The sequence below is a fragment of the Paramormyrops kingsleyae genome, chromosome 2 (genome assembly GCF_048594095.1).
Source record: "Paramormyrops kingsleyae isolate MSU_618 chromosome 2, PKINGS_0.4, whole genome shotgun sequence".
Taxonomy (NCBI): domain Eukaryota; kingdom Metazoa; phylum Chordata; class Actinopteri; order Osteoglossiformes; family Mormyridae; genus Paramormyrops; species Paramormyrops kingsleyae.
This window is the reverse complement of record NC_132798.1, coordinates 25,193,242-25,216,107: the sequence shown is the minus strand read 5'-3', so window position 1 is coordinate 25,216,107 and position 22,866 is coordinate 25,193,242. Positions and strand designations below refer to the sequence as shown.

Genomic DNA, 22,866 nt, shown 5'->3' with positions numbered 1-22,866 from the left:
AGTTTGGGGTCCTGTTGAGAGCCGCTGACTAATTACACCAGTGCCAAGGCATCTGCCTGAGATGGGACCTGTGTGGGGGCTCTCTATTGTTCCGTGTGAAGTCAGAGAAGCCTCTTAAGGTGGAAAGTAGCAGTAATACTAATAATATGAAGCACAACCACTTCAGATTTAAAGTAGGAGCCACGTCCAGTCATGCATACATATATCGTTCCTCGAAGAAATACACTCAGGAATAACCACAGCAACTGCCATCTTTTTTATTTCTTATACTTATGAAACGCTCACATTCTCAATTTCTTTCTTTTTTTGTGTAAGTTGAGGTCACAGTTACACTTGGCAGAAGAATAATGTTTAATATCTTTTGTGTTCCGGAATGCAATTTGCTCTCATTTATATATGGTTCCAGCTATTTTAAGCTACACATCCATTTAGTAATTGCCTCTTTCACAGAATGTATTTTGGCAGGCCTGCAGTCGCACAGAGCTGAGTTCTTGCACTGCTTTTACAGGTGCTTTTTCCCAAGCATGACGGCTTCCCTTTGAAGCATATTTGTTGTTGTGTTGCACCCTCTGCAATTTATTTGCCAATTGGGAATAAATATGCTTTGAAATTTCTCTTACAGCTAAAGATTTTTTACTCCATCTGTCACAGGCGCGTTTCTTTTAAGAAAGAGCAGAATAAATGAGCGAATAAGTAATTTTGTGTTTTGTCCTGGAGATCTCGCTGCCGCGGGTCTCGTTTGTTCCTGGTGGATCAGTCTAGGCGACTGGGTCGGGCTTTGCTGCGTTCCTCCCTGCCGAGCATCTTCCGCTATACACGCCGCCCGGAATCGACCCAATACGCAGCCGGCAGTGAAGTTATTTAAAGCCCCAACAGGAGGCCCTGAAGTCTGCTGTCCTTCCCCTGTTGGTACATGGACTCGAAGACCATAGACAGAGGAGGTTCCTTGGGAATTTGGCTACTCAGAGCGACGTCTTCCATTTTCTCTTCTGGTTAAGTTCCTCAGAGAAATGTTTGTCGCCCCCGTCAACAGCGACCCCCCCCCCTTCTCCCCAGCACCTCCATTGAATGACAACGACCTTACAGCAAACCTTCCACACACCTGCAGCAACGAGTATAAAAGGATTATGTAAAATGTAACTGGGTATAGGCAAGCATGTGAGCCACCCTGTATTTTATCTGTCACCATCATTCAGTCAGAACATGCCGGTAATTAAGTATTGCCAGTGGATGGATCTGGGGTGGAAAAACAGTGTTTGGTCGGCTTTATGTAACAGTGCTATGCAGTGTTTTTTTTTTTGTTAGATCACTAGACACAGAGCACTGTGTAGCTGTAAAATTAGTGCAGATGGTCCTGCAGGTCACGGTAATTACACACAGAGCTGATCGTGGAGGCTTTCATGTCCATCGGCAGGGGATGTGAAGCAGCATGAGTAGCAGATGAGTAGCAGGCTGGGTGTGGTACATGAATGATGCAAAGGTGTGAAGTTTAAGTTGATATAACCACTCGTGAAAGTTCTGTTTCCGGGGTAACCGAGTCGGCAGGTCTGATGTGTATTTTCCCATCTGAGAGGCTGGCAGGGTTTGCGTTTCTGTCCAGCCGAGTTAAACACGCCGCGTCTCCCTGTGCGTCTCGACCTGCTCGGCCCAGCGTTTAACCAGGCGCCTCCGCCATTCTGACTGTGCCAGATGGACCAGCTCCTGGGGGGTCTGATCGAGATGTGGGTGGACCGCATGGACAACATCACGCAGCCCGAGAGGAGGAAGCTGTCGTCGCTGGCTCTGCTCTCCCTGCTCCCGTCAGACAACAGGTGAGTCATGGCGGCCCTGGGCCAGTCCTCCACCCGACCGGGAAAACCACGCGACCGACCGGCATGTGCTACCGACCGGCATGTGCTACCGACCGGCATGTGCTACCGAGCGGGCGGACTTGAATTGCTGTCGGTGTCACGCTGAGACGAGAGGACATTTACATGGTTCTGTAATGCTGATGTGAATGAGCATTTGGAGACTGCTGGTCTGTGTCAGCGTCAGCCCCCCACCCCAGACTGTGAATGAGTGTCGTAGGTGGACACAGCTGCCACTTTCTTTCCAGAAAATACTTCAGGTCCTACTTTAACTTCCTTCAGTGGAGTAGCTTAATCACTTATCTCTAAGAGTGGACCAGCTAATCAGCCCCAGTCACTTTAGATTCCTGTGTGTAGACCGGCGCCAAAATACTTTCACTTTCACTTTCCAATCTTCCAATCACTTTCCTGTGGCTCCCACCAGTCCGGGACCTAAGACTCCCACCAGTCCGGGACCTAAGACTCCCACCAGTCCGGGACCTAAGACTCCCACCAGTCCGGGACCTAAGACTCCCACCAGTTTGCGTTCCAGACTTACGGCTCCTGTAGTGCCTCCCTGATGGCAGGAGAGTAGACAGTCCATGGTTGGGGTGCGAGGCGTGTCACAGGCACTGTGTGTGCTGCAGGTCAGCGATGGTCGGCAGCGGGATGCGGATGATATGCTGGGCTGTTTTCACCACCCGTTGCAGGACCTATCTGTCAGCTACGGAGCAATTGCTATATCAAACCGTAATGGAGTTACTCAATATGCTCTGTTCAGAGCAGCGGTAAATGTTCAGCAGAATCTGAGGAGACGGACAGGCCTTCTTTAGAAGCGTGGTGCCTCACGCCAATGATCATTCAATTCCTTTAGCCATCAACCAAGACGTACTTCGGTGTTTTTGTTTGCGCTAATATGCCATTAGTGTTGTTAGTAGAAGCGAATCTAACGCCTTAAACCAAAAAGCCATAATGTTTTAATGAGTGGCTGCTCTGTCAAGAAATCAAAAATCTGGAATCGGTGTTTTATGAAATGTTTGGTAAATAGGTGGTGTCTATTGGCGATTTCATGTTCTTTGAAGTTTCTGTTTTTTAACAGCTATATAAGTTGTATGTTAAGCTGTATGTGATTTTTAAATATAAATCAACCCAGGTGAAACAGTTAAAAACATATATTATTTTACATATGTTTTTATTTGAAATGACTTGTAAAATGCACTGTTTTTGGCTGAAGCAGCTTGCCGTTCCTTCTGCATTGTTGCTCCTACAAATATAAAATGAATATGAGAACATTACCTGACCTGACCCTGAGATAATCATCTCACCCATTCACAACCGTAATACCAATTAAAGTGATAAATTCTTTTGGTATTTATAGTTCATTTCTGCCCATTAGCTGGCAGGTAAAGGAGATCGAGCTGAGCTTTTGGTCTGGTCTCTAAATTGCCGGTCGCATATGACTGTGTGTGCCCTGAGACACACTGGGATCCTCCAGTCTAGCCCCCCCGCCCCCCCGCCAAGTGCCCCTGCTGCCTGGCATGGACTCCAGTCCCCTCCATAACCCTATACTGGATAATCCTTTGGATGATGGAGTGGTGGATTTATTTATTTCTAGTTTTATAGACGGTATAATCCGCCGTTTCGGTGCTCTAAAGGTTTTTTTATCTTATGATGTTTGCGAGAGCCCGAATGAATTAGACCTGACTGCAATGATGCAGTGACTGAGAAGTCTGCCAGATGGAAGGATGCATCTCAAATCTGCGTGAAACTATCACTTTTATCACCTCACTTCCTGTTAGTTAAGTACAAGATAAATCGGCCATAACGATGACTGCTGACACCCCTGGTTTATTGATCTCTCCTCTCTGTTTTATCACGTAAACGTCTATAACGTGTTGAAAGCGTGGTTCTAAAATGGGATGTGAAATTTGTTTCCCTCGAGAAATCGCCCTGATTGAGCATTTCCAAGGACTCTGGATTGTGGGTTTTGGCCGCTCTGGCTTGGTTGGCTGCTTTCCCGTCCTGCCTGGGACCAACGACCCTTTCACCTTAAGTGCTCACATTAGGGTTCCTCCGGACCCTTAAGTCTTAATGTCTTAAAATAGATTTTCAACGTTCAAGGTCATTAAATGTAAAAAGCATTCTGAGATAAAATACATGAAAAGTATTCTGAGAAAGTATCCTGTCTTTCTCTGAAAGACAGGTTGAATAATCATATGAGAATTTAGCTTTACATTGGTATAACTTTTGCGGAATGTATTCCTTGCGTTCCTTACCACATTAAACTATAAAAAGTGCCAAAAAGCTCTTTCGAAAAGACTTATCTAAGACCATCTAAAGACTTAAAAACTAGCTAGGATGGGGATAAAGACCCTCGATCCTCACATGAAAGCTGGGAAGCCTCAGTGTTGTGCTAGTAGTCAAAGTACTGCTCTTACCACACCTCAACTTAGGGTATCCATGTGGCATCAGTACCAGGAACTGCCAAGGCCCCTTTGGCTTTTGGTAGGTTTTCACTCAAAGCATCTTTGTGGGCTGAAGTACTCTGGGTTCTCCACACTGGCTTAATGGGATTACATCATAATGGTCTTATGATACCATATATCATCAGATAAGCCAAGCAGCTATGAACGACTTCCTAATTACGTTTGCATTTCACCGTATTGTTTTATTTTTCGGTCACAGTGGCAACCCCCCCTCTTGCACCTTCCACCAATATTTGAAAGGACATGCCCAGAATTAGGGGCAGACCAACTCTGGCTAGTGCAGACCCTTTCGGAAATGTTTTCAGTTCATTTTTGAAAATCACTATAACCAACAACAACAATAATGATAATTATAATCATAACAATAATAATCATCATAAATGTGGTGAAGTGCCTACTAGTGCTGTAGTTCTCGAGACCGGTCTTGAGACCAATTTTTTGTGGTCTCGGTCTTGTCTTGGTCTCGACTCTATTTGGTCTCGGTCTTGTCTTGGTCTCGACCCTTTTTGGTCTTGGTCTTGTCTTGGTCTCGGACATAGCGGTCTCGATGGGATGGGGAAAAAAAGAGAAAACAGCACATCCTCACAGAACAGTATCATTATTCATTACGCGCCTCAATTCAAATGCAACCAGTCAGATGCATCTACTTTAAAAACGTTACATTGTATACATTTTCTCAATGGACACAGTGCTTCACAGTCCACACACTTCATACACATCGCATGATAGTGAAGTCGGCAAAGAAATGTTCCAAAACGTCACCACGCGTCACCATGTCACATAGTACAAAATCCTCGCGAGAGCAAGACGACTTTAGACAGACCGTGCAGCACAAACTGGAACCGCCTCTGTGACGACACAACTTTGCACTTATTGGCTGAAGATTTTAGTCACACGCATGACGTTTGTATCCCAGGAAGTTCCAATGCATTATCTGCTATTTCTCCCGAAAAGCACATAAAGCAGTGAGAACTGGTTTCAGTTCATTTACTGGTAAAATAAAGTTTAAATAAATTACATAAATGCTCTAACAGTACACGTAAGTTAGTGGTTTATTTATTGTTAGTTACTGTAATGTTGTGCTGCTTTATTTGTTTAATCGTCAGACATACCCATCAGACAAACCGATCAAACATGCCCATCAGAAAGACATACCGATCAGAAAGACATACCAATCAGAAAGACATACCCATCAGACATAACTATCAGAAAGACATACCTATCAGACATACCTATCAGAAAGACATACCCATGAGACATGCCCATCAGAAAGACATACCAATCAGACAGACACACCTATCAGAAAGACATATGTATCAGAAAGACATACCCATCAGAAAGACATACCAATGAAGACATACAGTAACAGACATACCCATCAGACAGACATACCCATTAGACATACCGATCAGAAAGACGTACACATCAGACATACACATCAGAAGGACATACCCATGAGACATGCCCATCAGAAAGACATACCCATCAGACATACCCATCAGAAAGACATACCTATCAGAAAGACATAACAATCAGACATACCCATCAGAAAGACATACCAATGAGACATACCCATCAGAAAGACATACCAATGAGACATACCCATCAGAAAGACATACCCATGAGACATGCCCATCAGAAAGACATACCGATGAGACATATCCATCAGACATACCGATCAGAAAGACATACCTATCAGAAAGACATACCTATCAGAAAGACATAACAATCAGACATACCTATCATAAAGACATAGTCTCACAGACTACGAGGAGTAGATGTTGTCCGACTTGGCTGCAGTCAGTTTATACTCCACCCCTGCAGCCGCCGACAGATCACACTCCACGTTGCATTAGCTGCAGTCGAACGCACCCATTGCTTCTTTAAGGGGGGATGGGCAAAATTACAACGTCGTCGGTGATTGGCTGTTGTGTTGGCGTTCAGTAAACCTCTGCTGGATAGGCCAACGAGTTGTCTGTCTCAGCGCATTCTCTAAAACGGAGTAAATTTGGTTGATCGAGTTTTATAGTCAGTTTATGTGTGTATCATCGTGATCGTCCTTATTTTTTATCGATAAAAAATCGATATCGTTTTTGTCTCCCAGCACTAATAGCATAGTTATAATTCAATTAAATTAGGTATTTCACATTCATTAGAAAGCACGGTCTTGGAGGTGCAAGTCGATCTGGAGGCTCATTCTCTTCAATTCAAAGCAGAGGATCATCACATAGCCGTATTCATAGCTTACCCGAGGCCTCTCTCCCTGGTACTTAATATGAACATCTTTCTGGTACATCCCATCTCTTTCCCTTGATGAGGTCTGATAAAATGGTTATAGGAGAGCATTGCTGAGAATATTATTTTCCATCAGGCCTCGTAACTATGACAAATCTGGGAGATTTTAAATGAGAGACATATGGACATATGGACAACATGAATTTGATTTAACGAGTAATGACACTTTACAGCAATGCCATTTTCCTCTACAGTTGATCTGAGTAATGTGATGTTGATTCTATCCCTAGTCTGTTTTCGGTCTTGGTCTTGGTCTTGGTCTCGACCAGTCTTGGTTTTGGTCTCGCCTTAGTGTGTCTTGGTCTTGGTCTTGGTTTTGGTCTTGGTCTTGGTACCCTCAAGTCTCAGCAGTGTCTTGGTCTTGATACCTTCCGGTCTCGGCAATGTCTTGGTCTCGGTTTAGGCGGTCTTGACTACAACACTAGTGCCTACACACAGCATCCTACTCAAAATCTCCGGATTCAGGAAGAGTGAGCAGGTTTACCTACTGAGTGGTAGATCAGAAATAATGTTTGATTCTTTACCTCAATCTAACTTTTTTTTTTCCCTCCTCAATCTTTTATGTTTCTGGGCGTTGGATGAACAAAAGAACAAAGTCCTGGTTTGCGTCCAGAACAGCATGCCCGAAAGGTCTTTCCATTCAGTGCATCTTCCCCTGTACATCTTCATCAAAAAAAACCCTCATTCCATTTTCAATTTTAAATCAAAGTTAGAATAACGGCGCTATCTGCGGAGGAGTGGTATGCCGGCTTTAGGTATATTCCTGTGAGTGTGAAAATTGCGACACAGGGCTTGTTTCTCCCAGCCTGTGCGGATTTGACACCCCAGGGAAGAGCTATTAATTCCTCACAACTTTTCGTTTGGTTTCCTATTAAAATTTCTCTTCACTGATTTACTAAAATGTTTTGAAACTCAAAATTTTGTGCAAAATGGGACTATTATTTTTCTTCAGTTTACACTTTAAAACGTAAAACGTGAAACTCAAGAACGGCTCCAGTGACTGGCGTGAAATTCACAGTTCTGAGAAGATGTGGTGGCTCCCCATAAATTGTCCATTTGGAAGAAATTGCTTCTTCCATGTTTGTAAACTTTTGAGTCCCATAGTTCAGTGCAGCTCTGGGATTTTCAGAGGGATGGGCGGTATTGCAAAGCTCCTGCACAGGTCTTGAAAAAAGGGGCTTTGATTTTCGGAATCGCTCAACATCCCTGTACATGTGACCTGTGGCAGGGGAGATAAAGATTAGTGTTCTGCAGTCCAAAATGAACACTGCTGTAGGCGTATAAGCACCGTGTTTCTCGATGTTTGGCTTCGTGACTGAGTTTTGTGCTTCTCCGTGGAGGCAGTCGATTTAAATTACTTTTCAGGTGTTCTGTATAACTCCTCTGAGATGTTAGGAAAATGCTGTAATCCAACTTTCCTGAAGGGTCAAAAAGAATCAAAGATCTCAAATTCCTGGTGATGACTGATATAAATGTATGATACCTGAGGGTTCTTTCAGGAAACATTTTACTTGCCAGTCGTCATATTATGAATTATTAATTTGTGAATATAGTGTTTCCATTACATTGAAAATACAGATAAGTGTTCATTTGTGGGCCTGGAAGATGAACTTTTTCTTGACATGGATGTAGTGCTGGTAATAGGACACGCTGCCTTAATTTTTCCGATTTGGTCCAGAGTGTGAATTTAAGAAGCATCTGCATCCAGCTTCCATGTTTATGGCCGTAAAGGGTTTTGAATATTCAGCGTGTCAGATGGGGCTCTGCGTGCGTGTATTTCTGCACCGTCTCTCTGCACGTCCGTCAGGAGAGCCGCGTCTGCGTGCAGGATGTTTCCTGCGCCAGTTATTGCCACGAGCGTGGAAGCTGTTTCACATCGCTCGGGAAGCTGTTTCACATCGCTCGGGAAGCTGTTTCACATCGCTCGGCAGACACGCGCTATTCCCAGTCATGCAGTGGGTGATGGAAGTGAGTTGCCAATCTGTGTGTGAGATAAATCATTCTTCGTTTTACCGGAACCGAACCGCCCTGATCAGAGCACAACTTTCAGAAATGAAGTATAAAATTAAATAATAAAATATAAATGTATATTTTTATGTTTAATCACTTTTTTCCTGTTTGTTTGCCTCTTTATTTTATTTACGTTATTTGCGTTATAATTATTTGTGACTGCCCCCCCCCCTGCCCCCCCTTGTTTATCTCGATTTTGACACGATCGTCATGCAGTGCAGTCCCTGTTAGCGCCGTGCCGCTTTTGAGATTCTCCAGAGGCGATGAATGCTGTTAGCTGAATGCGTTGGCTGCCCGGCCGTCGTGTGAATATTCATGGCCCCCCGACGGCAGCGGAGGTTTCTGCCCGGCTCACATGCCCCCCTCGTGTTGCCGAGAGGAGCCCAGGTGGCTCGAGATGATTGGGACAGAGGCCTTGGTCCTGACAACCTCTCATTCTCACACGCAAAGACACACCGATCTGGGCCTTTGGTGGAAATGACGCTGGCAGGGACACCTGCCAAATTAAAATTAAAGGTGGGGGGGGGGGGCAGAATCCCAACCAGCAGATTAACTTGGCGGCCGAGAGCGCTAGATTGGACTACTTGGGTGAATGATCAGTCACTGCACGTCCAGTCAAGGTTGTTACTGGTCATTCGCTGGGTGTAAAGTATAATTGTCTATGAAGACCGCGTAGCAATCTGTCACTCCACAGCCTGGTGGAGTTTGAGTCCCTCCCCCATTCTGCGTCTGTGTGGATTTCCTTCAGGGGCTCTGGTTTCCTCTCTCAGTTCAAAGACATGCAGACAGGTTAATTGGTGACTCTGAATTGTCAGTAATGTGTTTGTGTGTGTGTGTGTGTGGGCACTAATGACCTTCCAGGGTATCCCCTGCCTCATGTTCTATGCTGTGGATAGGCTCCAGGACCCTACGATGCAGTATTGGATGGATGGATGGTTGGTTCTGGATTATAATAGGTTACTAACCCTCCTCTGTACTGAGTTGGCACTTTGGGTGCTTTTTACTAATTAAACCCCATGCGCATATTCTAATTTTAGTCATAATTAGTTCAAATAACAATAAGTAAAATGTTTTTATCTGTGAGTGTTTGGTTTAGCATAGAGGAGCTAGTTTACTGGTGCTAGAAGGAAGAAGTAGGTAAGGATATTTAGTTATTGGGGCAAGGGGCCTTTTTCTGTATATTCATTCGATTGTAAAACAGCTTCTGCTGGATGCGAACTGGTTAAAAAATTCATTAAAAGAAAGAGGAAAAACAGGTCACAAGAAAACAGTCAGTGCTCTTGAATGCCGTGTTTCCATATCAGGATGCATGGCTCACTGGCAGCCAGAGTAGCTCTGCCTCTGTCTCTGTAACAGGCAGACTGACTTCTGCCTTCATGTCCCTTTAATTAACGTTTGATTCATTGTTTTAATATGTAAAATATTTAAATGTTTATTTTTTAATGACTGTCTACTAGCAAACAGAGAAGCTTCCTGAATAATAGAAGGTTAAAATATTTAATTAAATATTTGGTATATTTAAATTAAAATTAGAACAGTTATCGGGTGGCTAGAATTTTATTTGGGTGGAAGTTAGCATGCAAAATAGTGATAATCGTGTGAATGTCATGGCCACTCTCATCCAGATTTCTTTAGAAATGTAAACGTGTCATACCTGTAGAGACCAGACGTGTCACTAGCCTGCGGCATGCAGGCCAGAGCCCCCAATGATTCGTTTACCTCACGTTTTAACAACTATGCCATCACCATGCATGACAGTAGTCATGGCACAGGCTGCATTTCCGGAAACCTTCGTAGTGCTGTGATTGATGACCCGCTTTTTCATCTTACCAGCTGCCCTGCCGTTTTGACCCAAATCACTCCTTTACCTGAGCTTTACCGAGGACGTCAGCGCTTCCCCTTCAGACCATATGATTTCCCCCGTTCCAGGACCTACTCTGCGTGCGCTGTTTCCTGCTTCTCATTCCGCATCATTCCTCTGCGCTAATTGGTCCAATTAGTAATTAATCATGCACTTTCTTCATACCCCCCGTGCCATTGGAGAAAGTAAAATGCAGTATTTATTATGTTGATGGATAACCTGAGGTCATCTTTATAACAGATCTGAAATATTGAAGCAGTTTGCCCAGCTGAGTAATTAAGACTAACAGCTGAAGACTCTGTCTTCTTTTCAGACTTGAAAACTTGACAGTTAAATTCAGAAGGTTTAATGCGGCTCTCAGAGAATCAAATGTGAAATTCTTGGGACACGGGGAGTGTAGTGAAGGATTCCCCCCTCCCTTACATTTATTTATTAAGCGGTTTCGACTTGTGCGAGAACAATGGGAAGCTGGATTGGCACCAGGACCCATTTCTTAATGAGTCACCGGTGGGCAGCGGATCGGCGTTTGACGGGAGGAGATCTTGAGACATCAAAGGACCGTGTGATCAAAGCTGGCTGCTTTTTGTTCTGTTGTGGCTGCTTTCCATGAAGGAGGTCCTGAAGCTTTTTTTTTTTAAAACTGCTGAAACACTGATATTCCAGTTGGGTGGTAAAATGAGGGGGGTGTTTGGATGAGCGATCTCGAGCAGAGGTGTCAGAAAGCCGAGCCGGGCTGCGATCTGACACGTCCTGCAGCTCGTCTTGACCGGAGCGTCTGCAGTATTTCTCCATCCCTTTCAGGGAGTAAATATTCCCAGAATGCGGATGTGCTGGGAATGCGCCCACTTGCCCACGCAGGCTTGTTTTTTGCTCTCCGTATTAACTGACAAGCCAAAGTTGTGCCGGCACGTTAATCTGATGCCCGGCTGCGCTCCACGGGAACAGCGGACCTCTCTCCCGCCTGGAGGTGCACTGCCGATGAATGCAGGGGTAGCTGGTCTCGCAGTGTCAGCCCCCCGGTGTCTTCCTCGGTGACACCGCCCCAATCGACTCTGGAGCCCTTAAGCAGCACTATCCGTCGTGCTTTAAGGGAGTTTCCCGGCTCTGCATTCGCCGTCCTCGCAGTGCATTCGCCGTCCTCGCAGTGCATTCGCCGTCCTCGCAGTGCATTCGCCGTCCTCGCAGTGCTGTGGCCTGCAGTCGCTTCATGCTTCAGCTCCTCCTGATGGCACCACTGCGGCCCGATCGGTGCTTCGGTCGTTATCCGCGCTGCTGCATCTTTCTCCGCCTTCGTACGAGCCCCCGACCCCCAGCAAGTGTCCTGAGTTGTCCTTCAACTCCCCCAGAACAGGTCTGCCCCCCTGCCACGGCTCGCGTTTAAGGAAGGACGTTTGCAGTGGCTGGCCCCGGACTGGGTGCAGCTAACCTGCTTTCCATCCGAGCGCCTTTTGCTGGATAAACTGCTCGGAAGCTTTCACGCCGCCTCCCGCTTTTCCACAATCCGCTTAGGCTGATGCAGAACAGAGCGGCTCCGGGGGGGATTTGCGGCGGCAGTCCTGGTGCCGCTCTTGGCAATACCATAGGCAGGGTAGCTGTGGTTTTATTTGGCTGTTTTTCTGCAGTATGAAACGTCATAAATGTGTAATAAGTAGCGGCCCGAGCGAATTTAATGACCGTGGCTTGGCAGCCATGTCAGAGCCTTTTTCCAGGAAATCTGGCCTCACACCTGCAGGGTTCTCTGTTCTGTCTTTGCACGTGGAGTTTTTAAATTCTCCATGTTTGCATGCATTTCTTGCCAAAAACATCCAGTTAGCTCTGATTGTGTCTTTAAAACACCCAGAATGTGTTAGTGTGTGTGTGTTGTGTGATAGACTGGCCTCCCATCCAAGCTGTCCCAGTGCATCCTGGGATAAGCTGCAGGCTTCTCGTTGACTCCATGCTGGCTGCTTGTGGATGGATGGTACTGGGAACTAGAGGCAGAGTATCGTTGCATCTTGGTTATGGTGTATAATTTGAGCATTACTTTCTGTCTCTGCTCTGAAAGATTGTCTAGAATCTCTTTATTTTCCCCATAATGGAGCCTATTGTCTTTGCTTACAGCGTGATCCAGGATAAGTTCTGCGGCATCATTAATGTCTGCGTGGAGGCGCTACACGACGTGATGACAGAAGATCCCGAAACAAGCACGTTTAAAGAGTAAGTCGAACCCCAGATTCGAAAAAGGCACGATCAATGCCTTGCGTTCGTTTTAGAGTGTCACAGTCAAGAAGAAACTGAGCACTCGAGAAGCTGAACATCCTATCTGACTTCTCTTCTGGCAAACCGGCAACCTCGCAACAATAGTTTTGCATCTCGGAACACAGAACTTTTCAACCGAAACACTGGAGGCTCTGTAGTCGGTCAGGCTTCAGTCCAGTAGGGCAGGTTCTTCTGACGTATTGCAGGTTGTGCTAGTGCTCTGATACAGACTGTTTGATGCGTAGATAAGGCTGTGCACATGCGGCACTGGAGCTTAACGGCCCGTTCTGCCAGCACTGTGCATGCCTCGCCCCTGTCAGTGAGCGTGTGCATGTTACTGAGTAAGCGGCAGTGTGCTACCCTCTCGCTCATAGCCGCTAGCTTAGAGTCAGTGACCTGAGGGCTACTTAAACGTACGTATATAAATGTCTGTAATGAAACATGCCCCCCTCCCCGCAGCTGCATGCTGATGACCCACTTTGAGGAGCCCAAGCTGACTGACGATGAGGAGCCCCCAACAGAACAAGACAAGAGGAAGAAGCTGGTAAGGGCGTAGGGGCGGGGTCAAGCTGGGACACTGGGATTGGCTGATTTACAGTGATGCGTGTTATATTGTGACCTTGTGCGACCTGCTGTTAGGTCAGCCAGGTCTGATTTATCAGTATTCATTATTAAGGGCTGGTCAACTTGCATCGCCTCACTCTCTTCATAGATCTTTATGGCCGTTTCGCCCCCATTGTCACTTAATATTCATGACTTTGGTTCCTCAGTATTAAGTGGTTAAGCGGCAGGTTAGCTGGCGAAATTCTTTCCAGATGGTTACGAACGATTTTTGCTTGTTCAGCTCATATTTTATTGATAGAGAAAGTGCCCCCCCCAGTCCTTGTTCAGCGCTGTAGTGTAATTTATTACAGGTGATTTTCTCCTTGGTAGTCTGTGTCAGTCTGGGTGAGACACTCAGCCCCCTTTATAGTGGTCTGCTGCCCCGTACAGAATCATCACACACTCGCGTCCTGAATCACAGTGACTGACTTTGATCACAGGCAGTGATAATCAAGCTGCAATCCTACAGGCCTCTGACAGTTTCAGGGGGAGGCCTTTATTCCACAGGTCGCCCGGCTCCTGAATCAGCAACGCTAACATGGGTATCATAACATATTACCCCAGCTTTGTGTAATTAAGCAGCTTTTTTATTTGCACAGTGATGATTGGTTGGCACCGCAGTCTGGGTTCCGAGCCTGGCAGCTCAGCGTGTCTCTACAGCCCTTGCTGGGACTCTTATTACCTCATTGGTCAGCTTTGAGCATGTTACGCAGCGTGGCAAACTCCTCTGTTTATTCACTGTACCCATTATCCTGCCGTACACACACCCGGGCTAATTTCAGGCTCTCCGTGTTTCCCTCGCTGTCGCTCCTCTTGTGATGCAGCGGCCTCTTGCAGTGCATGCATCCATGCAGCCGTCACGCTCGTTAGACCTCGAGGGAAGGCTTCGTGATCTGAAGCTGGAATGCCGCCTGAGAAGCACAGGGTGACCTCTGATGATACGTGAGCGGCACGTCCTGTGTGGGGTTCTGCAGACCCTTGCACATTTCCAGCCCCTCGCTCCGCCTGTTCCCGTAAGGAGGTGGGCTGCCAAACCGGCCCCAGGATCTCCTGGCTGCCTAGACCCACTCAGCTTCTCCCTTAAGCCTAATCTGCTCCCACTATCCTGCGCCCTCTGTGCAGCGGGGCGGAATCAGCTGACCTCGAACCCAGGGCCGACTGCTCATGCTAATCCAACCAGGGCAGGGCAGCGAGTGTCACTGAAAACCCCACTCACCATCAGACACCATTTTTCTAGCATGTACAGCCATTACCAGGGAACAATCAGTCTACTCCTGTATGCCCCCCCACCCCTCCCCGTTTCTGCAGGGAGTTACAAAACACATTTAACAGCATTATGATCAATATGCCATGGGTGGGAACTTTATACACCATAAGTCAGCCATGAATTCATAAGTGACAAGGTTGATAGTTGTTGCACAGTGTTTGTGACGGAGGGACTAGGAGCCAATCAGCAGTGGCGGAAGGGTGAATTACTGGGAGCTCGATCGTTTCTCGGGGAAGCTCATTGGGTTCTGAACAGCATGGTACCTGATGCACTTCCAGAACATTCTGGCTGTGCGGAATCGCAGCATCTTTCAGCCAAGTAAGGGAAGCGGGCTGTTAGAAGGCAAATAAATAGATTTATAAATTAATCAAGCCCGTCGGCTTTTAAATTCCAGGGCAAATAGTTATGAAAAGGGCAGGTCCCCAGGTGAAGAAGGGAAAGGGGTGTGGCTAAAAACAACGACAAAATAAAACCTTAGGAGGAGAGATGAGAGATTAGCCCTCTGAATTATTCATTGCCGCCAAGTTTTCATTTATTTCTTTACCCGCACTCCCCGTTCATAATGTCTAAAATTGAATGTAAATTGCGAATTCATGAGCTGAATGGGGCTTTCCTTTTGTTCTGCTTGAAGCAAACAGCCACCTTATGACAGCTGTGGGACTCATCTGCTTTCATTCCATTGTGTTTTGCCCTAACATACCTTTAGGGGGAGTAGTGACTGACTGACTGGCTGAGCCCCCCCCCCCCCGTTTTTTCCACATCTTTGTAATAATTTAAGTCTTTCCAACTCCCTGCCACCCCAGTGATGTTTTTCCGCACACCGCTGTTGTCTTGAGCTGTTATTGCTGCACTTGTGACCTTCCCGTTAGCTTGAACAAGTCTGCCCATTCTCCAGTGACCTCCCCCATTAACGAGGGGCTCTCAGACTCAGAACTACCACTGACTCCACGCTCTTTGTTTATCGCACCGCTCTCTGTTAAATCTGGATATTGAAGTGTGTGGAAATGCCGTAGAGGCGGCCATCTCTGAGCTGCTGGGACCCACCACGCCTGGCACTAGCTATCACACCACATGATCGCTTGGATCATCCATCTTAGCCGTTGTAATGATTGACCACACAGTAAGTGACACTCTTGACCCTGGCTGCCTACGGTTTGTATTCAGGCTGTTTACATTAACGAGCAGGTGAAGCTAATAAAGTGGCCGCCGAACGTATTATTACCTTCATAGTGAAATAAATATGAAATCTTTATTTCCCGACTAGATTTATCAGAATACTTTAACCGCTGTCTTGTTGATCACGTTTTCTGAGTAAACCTGTGCGCAGAGCTTTCTTGTTATGGACCGTAACCTTTCTGATCAAAGACCTAGTTCAACCCAGCTGGAAAATACAGAATACTCCGGAGATGAGTTTACCAGAGCGGCAGTGTGGAATGACGATGAGCATGGATGTGGCCGCTGCCATTTATCACCACCAGGGGGCAAAGGTGCTCGAGAAGCATCATGCTGGTGTATCACAGTAGTTTTAATAACTTGATTCTTGTATATTTTTCCCTCTTTAAAAGGAATGTCTGTGAAGTCAAAATCTAAATCTTTCCCAGTCTGAGTTCCTCACTGTATATTTGAACAATAATTATAATCAGGTTCATTCCAGTCATCCATACTCAGACTGGTTCTCCTGGTGAGTTTTGTCGAAGCAGCATGTCAAGCTGATCAGAACATACCTCTCTTTCCAAGCCTACAGACTCTTGCTGGTTCTGGGGGACCTCCAGACATTCCCAAGCCAGCTAGGAGATGTCATACTTTTGGCGTCTACTGAATCCCAGTGGCACATGCCCGGAACATCTCCCTTGAGACCCACCCTTGTAAGATACCCAAACCACCTCAGCTGGCTCCTCTTAATATAAAGGAGCAGCGACTGTGTATTCAAGCACTTTCGAGATCTTCCAGCTCCTCAGCCAGTCAGAGAGTGTGTCCAGCAGACCTCACTTCTGCTGCCTGTACTCACTACCTTCTTCTTTTGGTCATCACTCATAGCTCATGACTGGGAGTGGGCATATGGCCATACAGAGACTGGCAAACCGTGAGCCTCTTTGCACCCATTCAAAAGAGCACCGTGCCCTCAGACATGGGGGCTGATTCTCATCGAGAGACTCACCCGAGAGGGGTGGAAGCTGAGTGAAGAGTGCAGCAGCAACTACGAAGGGGCTGTAGATGGGGGGAGGTCTGGGGTAAAATCTGTCCCAGAGCTCTAGTCAAAGTGGACAAATAGGTGATTATGACCTTTGGTTGGAGTTTTCCTATGGAAAGCATGTTTTTTGACTGGGGGGAATGCGGAGAGCCTGGGCGGAGACTCGAACCCTGGTCCTGGAGGTGAAAGGTAGCTGGGCTGCTCCGTGGCTCGAGTTTTATTAGTATTAGAAATATTACAGGTTGTTTTCTGTTGGTCAGGTACGCCTGTCGGTAGAGGGAGACTGAGTGTGACGAGCCTCCGTGGAAAGGGTTCGGTAATAGGAGCTGAGCCACGTTTACTGTACTGGCCGCATGGGATTTACTCGTCTTTAATCTGCATTTGCAGCGCTCCATCCATCAAAGTGGAATCAGCAGGAGCAGCAAGCGCAGTGCGTTAAGCAGCAGGCTGTGGCATCTCACAGCAGATGAGGTGCTCGTCCTGCGTGTCGGCCATGACACCTCTGGCCTGTTTAGTAAGTATAAGTTTGGGGGAGCTTGGAGCGTTGGACCATTCAGTTCTGCATTTCTTAGTTGGGTAAATGCTGCCGCATCCACTAGCCCCACTTGCATTGACGGGTACTTGAGAATTAGGGAGGCAAGACGCAAGCTGGTAGCGATCGCCACTGAATCCGCATTGTTCCGCGCCCACCAGAGTCCTCCGGCAGAGGATGGCGTCGTTAAATTGTGTACAGTTGTTGTTCAGCCCGTGTGCCACACGCTAAAGCTGGTGGAGCCTGACTGCGACTGTCTTTGTTCTCAGATTCGCCGGTGATTTGCCGTAATCCTGCCGAACTCTGCTAGCTGATCGTTTATCTGCTTATTGAAGCGATTCGGGCCCGAGCGCAGCCCCCGCAGTCGATGCGCACCCATTGACAGCAGTGCGTTAATGTGTCCGCCTCGCGGCTGCCGCTCCTCGATTCAGCATGACGTGCAAACAGCCTCCTCTGGCTTTCAGGCTTTGTTTCCCTTGCTGTCCTCCCACCTGTGTCCTCATGGGGCATCTTTCTGCCAGTTCTTTTTGCTTTTAAGTCGTCTAAAAAGTTGTTCCTGGAATTTCAATGTATTTTTCCATTGTCAGAAGCTCCAGGTAATCTTAATTTGGTCTCCTAATATGGCCATTTCTTCTTGCCTTGCCCGTCTTGATGATCTTGACATCCTTTGGGCGGGGAAACCTCATTCCGGTGATGACGTATGCGTTTCACCATTTACTAGCTCAGCTTCCCCCCCACCTCTAGCCTCCCCCAGCAAGGTCTGCTGTCGCCGAAACCCAGTGCAGCCCAGTCTGTCCGTGTCTGAGGGTGCTTCTAAGCAGGGCCACCGCGACAAGTGTCACCGACGGGTGTGACATGACGTGAAGCTCAGTCATGTTACATGAAAGATGGATATTTGATGGGAGGACCTTCTGATGCTAGAAAAAAAGGAGATCTCCACCTTCAGTTTGGATATGCAGCATCCTGGTCACTCTTTCCGAGCCATATTTTTGCACAGACTTTAATAATAACGGTAATGTCCTAGACAGTAATGAACAGCCTTTATAATGCCTCAGCACCACTAACATGCAGCTTCCTGTGCCAGAGCGGCTGCTGTCAGCGAACAATGTCAGAAGCTCCCTGGATTCTTTCATTCCATCTGCCTCTGCTCACAAAACAGCCCCACGCTGCGCCCCCCCCCCTCCCCTCCTTGCAGGCATTATGACTGTGAAAGACCTCCATCTTCCAGGCAGGGAGCAGATCCACAGCACATGGGGACCGGAGGATGAAACGGGTTGTATTTATTGGCTGGCTCAGCATGTGGAGGGCAGCCAATGCCACCGACATTCAAAGTTACAGCTTTGCTCCTTCGAAACGCAGCTGTACACCTGCATCAGATGCACCGTCGCTCCCGGCTCCCACGCTGCATCACACACACCCTGCTCTTAGAAGTCAGTCAGCAGTTGGTAAGAGGGGCCAGTCCCCTGACCAGATCACCTGGAATATCCATGCCTTCCCCACATCACAGCCATCTTCTGCACTCTTCGAGATGTATCCCAAGGCAATGGGCCGGTTGCCATGGCGCTCAGTCTGGACAGCAGGCCGCTCCAAGCCGCCCGCTCGCAGCGGTGCAGCTCGCCGCCGGTGACCGGCTCCGTCGTAGAAGGTTGATTGGCGTCCCGATCCCTTATGGGTGGCCCCCGTTTGTGTTTACCGCTCGCTGCTCCTGGTCAATGAGCCGCCGCTGCCACCGCTCACACCCGCTGAGCCCAGTGGGGATACATCACATCGGTGGCTATAGTGGTCAGACCATAAACATCTATTGTGTGTGTATGAAATGAGAAAGTGTCACAGATATGCCAGTGTGCTTTGTGGACCTGTGTGTGGGCCTCGCTAGCTTGTGAGTTGGACCATGAAGGTAGAAGATCATGTAGGGCACTTCAGTTGTACCTTTTAGCTATGTACCTTTTAGATGGCTATACACGTGGTGGCATAAGTAAATGTCCAGCCATATATTTATGTTTAATGTACACTACATACTCAAAAAAATCTACGCAGAATGACGTTACTTAGTTTTGTTTGATGTTCAGTGTTTCTCCTCATTGTTCTCCACGCGTAAAAGAGGCGGTGACTCCGTAGGCCGGCGCCGGCTTCACTTGATCTTGTCTTGCGTTGGGTTTGGTTCAGCAGTGAGGCTGCTTGTCGTCTGCGTGCTGACAGAAGCCCCTGAAGTGGGCCGGCCATTCAATCAACATGTAGGCTTTGATTTGCGGCGGGGCAGGACTGCGGGGGCCTCCTCTGTCTATTTCCAGCATGCACTCGGTACTCTGGGTATCTTGTATGTTTGTTTTGAGTTTTTATAGCAGATTGTTTTTTGCCCACTTTAGATTTGGGATATGAAATACATGCAGATACCTACTAGTGTAAGGTTGGTTATCCAGATAAAACAAGAAACAGACTGACTGTTTATGCATGATAAACACATTGATTTATTTTCATATTCAGATGGATTCTTCATCAAGATATTTTCCTGATAATGTTAAAATTAGTAATTTAATAGTTGCAGTTATATACTTATGGTCAGGAGTGCATAACCCTTTTCCTCTTCACAGTCTTGGGTTGAACCCATCAAAAAGAACGTTCACATGAATTTAAAATAAGAAAATGTCCATGGAGGTGACTTAGAGTAATTAAGAACCACATGTGGACTTCTCCGGGAATATAGGAATTTGCCAAATGAAGTCACCGTGCAGAGTCGTCGCCCGCACTCTCTGTCGCGGTGGTGTGTGGCCGTACAGGAGGGAAATGAGGGAATGTGTGTGGAGGCTTATCTCGTGGGTACAGGCGAGTGTTTATTTAGTGAGGGTACATGCATCATAAACTCAGCGGTTACCATTCATCTGTGGAATGTTCCGGAAGCCCTTGCTGCCTGCGAGGAACGGCTCACCACCTTTTTGACAGTTGTTGTGCTGCCGCTACAGAGAGAACAACGGTGCTCTTTGGTTTCCTTGGTTTTCTGAGCCCCCCCCCCCCCCCAGTATTTTCTCGGGACGCAGCTGGGTTCTCCTCATAATCACAAGCTGTGATGAGGAGAACTTCTGAGAGTCACTTGGAGTGAAAGAGGGTGCTTTTGTGCTGGGTCAGTTGCTTCTGCCCAGGTTGTCGCCACTCTTGTGGGTCCGGGGGGGTGGGGGTTTGGGTGGTCTCTCAAGGTGAGGTACAGCCTGACACGATGATTGTTTGCTCCTCATGGATCCCGGAGCATGCGTGCCAATCTCACCACGTAGCTCGTTCCCGGCTCAGCCCTTTGGGAGATTAGATACGCCGTGCCGGTTTCCCTGATGCTCATCCTGCTGATCCTTTTGAATCTCTGGCAGGCAGCCTCTCATTATACGTTTAAGAAGTCAACTCAACCTGTTATTTAATGCAATCGACAAAAAGCAGCTGAACGTATTGATGGGAACCCCTGAGCTCGCTTGAGTACCAAATCAATATCTCCCCGTTTTCCCTGCGTTGGATGTTAGATGTCACTGAGATCCTTGCCACCTGGGAGAGATCCCCTGCTTGGTGGTAATCAGGGGGCAGAACAGGCGCTTATCATCTTCATCCAAACTTCTCCACTCAGCATGAAGCGTGTGAAAATTCAGCAGACAGCCTTGTCTCCCATCTGGAGTCTTTAAATGTGTGCTTGCGGTTATGGGACTCCGGCATCTTAGACAAACATCATATTATAGCACATAAATTAAGAACCAGGTTAAACGAACGTGAGCCTTAGCAAACGACATGATTCTTCCCTCTCCTCAGATCTCACTGTCCCAGGTTCTTGCACACCAGGCAGCAGAAGGCCCTGAAATCTCGTTATCTCTGTGACACGATGAGCTCCTACAGCTCTGCTAGGCCGCTTCTCGCTCACCGGGAGTGGGGAATTTAACGGCCCCTCCCACTCCGAACCCCCCGGCCCCAAGCCTGTTCAGTCCCTTCAGTTCCCCTTCCCTATACAAGCCCAACATGTGTCTGAGCTGCTGAGTCACTTTGCTGCTCTGGATCCAGCTCAGCTCTTCATACTCTGCACTGGACTCCTACATTTCTTTACATGCTGTGCTGTTTTTTTTTCTTTTCGCACTGCCAGCCGAAAGTGTCGGTTAACGTTAACAGGAATACTGTGTGTCACCTACATTCGACCGCCTGGCGGAGTGCTTCTGTTACTTGCCGATGTGTGTCGCTCTGGATAAGCTTTTGCTTGTTGCCTAAAACGTTACTATAGAATAGCATCTCCTCCACCGATACGTACCGTACCGATATTACACATACCCCCCACCCACATGTGGCAGTAAGTATTACCTTTGAGTCTGTTCTGGCTCTGCTGCCAAAAAATATCTTTGCATGTTGGCAGTGATTCCTGTCAGCCTCTGATTAGGGTAAAATTGCACTAAACTTTACGTGAAAATTACGTGGGAAAAAAAATATGGAGAATTGGTTAGAAAACGCGAATGGCACGGAGTCATTGAACGTCAGGATAAGTGCCGGCTTTGAGTGTGTAGCATAAACTGTGTTATATGTTCTGTACTTGCAGTGTTTTGAAATGTCTTGAATTCCAAATGAAATGTTATTACTTACCGGCTGGTGAAAGGTTGTGACTGTTTCTGAAAGACTTAGTTGGGATGTGTTTTTGATAGTCAGCTGACACCATCTGTGAATCGTCCAGGAATAACAAACCAAAATGAAACCTCAAATTGCTGACCAGGCAGCTGGCTGTAAAACAGCCTTAACCCGTGTCTATTATATCCTGTGATGGCAGCCCGACTGACCTGTCTTTTGGATACTCTAGTGCTGGGCTTCCTGATTCCAGTCCCGGAGGGTCAGTCTTCAACATAGTTTGCAGAATTCTTTGCTCAAAGACACCATCAGCTCATCAGCAGCTAATTGCCAGGTTTAGAAAGGTGTGTTTGAGCAGGGAAATTAGCAAATTGTGTTGCAGACTGACCCCCCGGGACCGGAACCAGGCAGCCCTGTTCTAATAGCATCTCAGGTTTATATTCCGTGAGGCTACGAAAGGACCACAAGAAGAAACGGAAAAACAAAAAAAAAGTGAAGGGTTTTTCTGTGCTGTGACAAGTGTGCGCTTTCGTGGGCTGGTGAGGAAGCTCTGCGCTAGGCTTAAATATTTTAGCTCTTGCTGTGCCTTTGGAAAGCCCGACGATACAGACGGAACGTTCTGGAGGATTCTGTCTATATGCCTGCCTGAGTCGATATTGACGTGAAAGTGGACAGTTTTATTATGCTGCTTTATTATTTTCCCCCCACTCAAGCAATTGTTCAGTTTGGCTGTTAGCATTTTGTCTGCCATTAGCATTTAATTCAGCTTTTATTTGTCACGTTACTCAAACGAAAAGAGACGGCCGGCGTCCTTCTGCCCCGGTTTGCCGAGAGCCTTGACTTACCCATCATCCTTCAGACCACGGCGATGTCCACGCAGCGTAAGCGTTATTTCACTGCGAGAAACTTAAGCTGGGACACATCCCCTGGTCAGCGGCGATTTCGCTATTTGAAACCTGGCATTTTCTGTCACTGCATTTAA

At 47.1% G+C, this 22,866-nt stretch overlaps 1 protein-coding gene across 1 annotated transcript in view; it reads left to right on the top strand.

Moving 5' to 3' along the window:
* The window catches only part of ipo11 (importin 11), a 160,237-nt gene that overhangs the window by 117,716 nt on the left and 19,655 nt on the right, over positions 1 to 22,866 (top strand). The window contains exons 27-29 of the mRNA XM_023803047.2: positions 1,690 to 1,811; positions 12,579 to 12,674; positions 13,176 to 13,260. Coding sequence (XP_023658815.1) covers positions 1,690 to 1,811; positions 12,579 to 12,674; positions 13,176 to 13,260 — 303 coding nt within the window. The remainder of the gene's footprint in view (positions 1 to 1,689; positions 1,812 to 12,578; positions 12,675 to 13,175; positions 13,261 to 22,866) is intronic.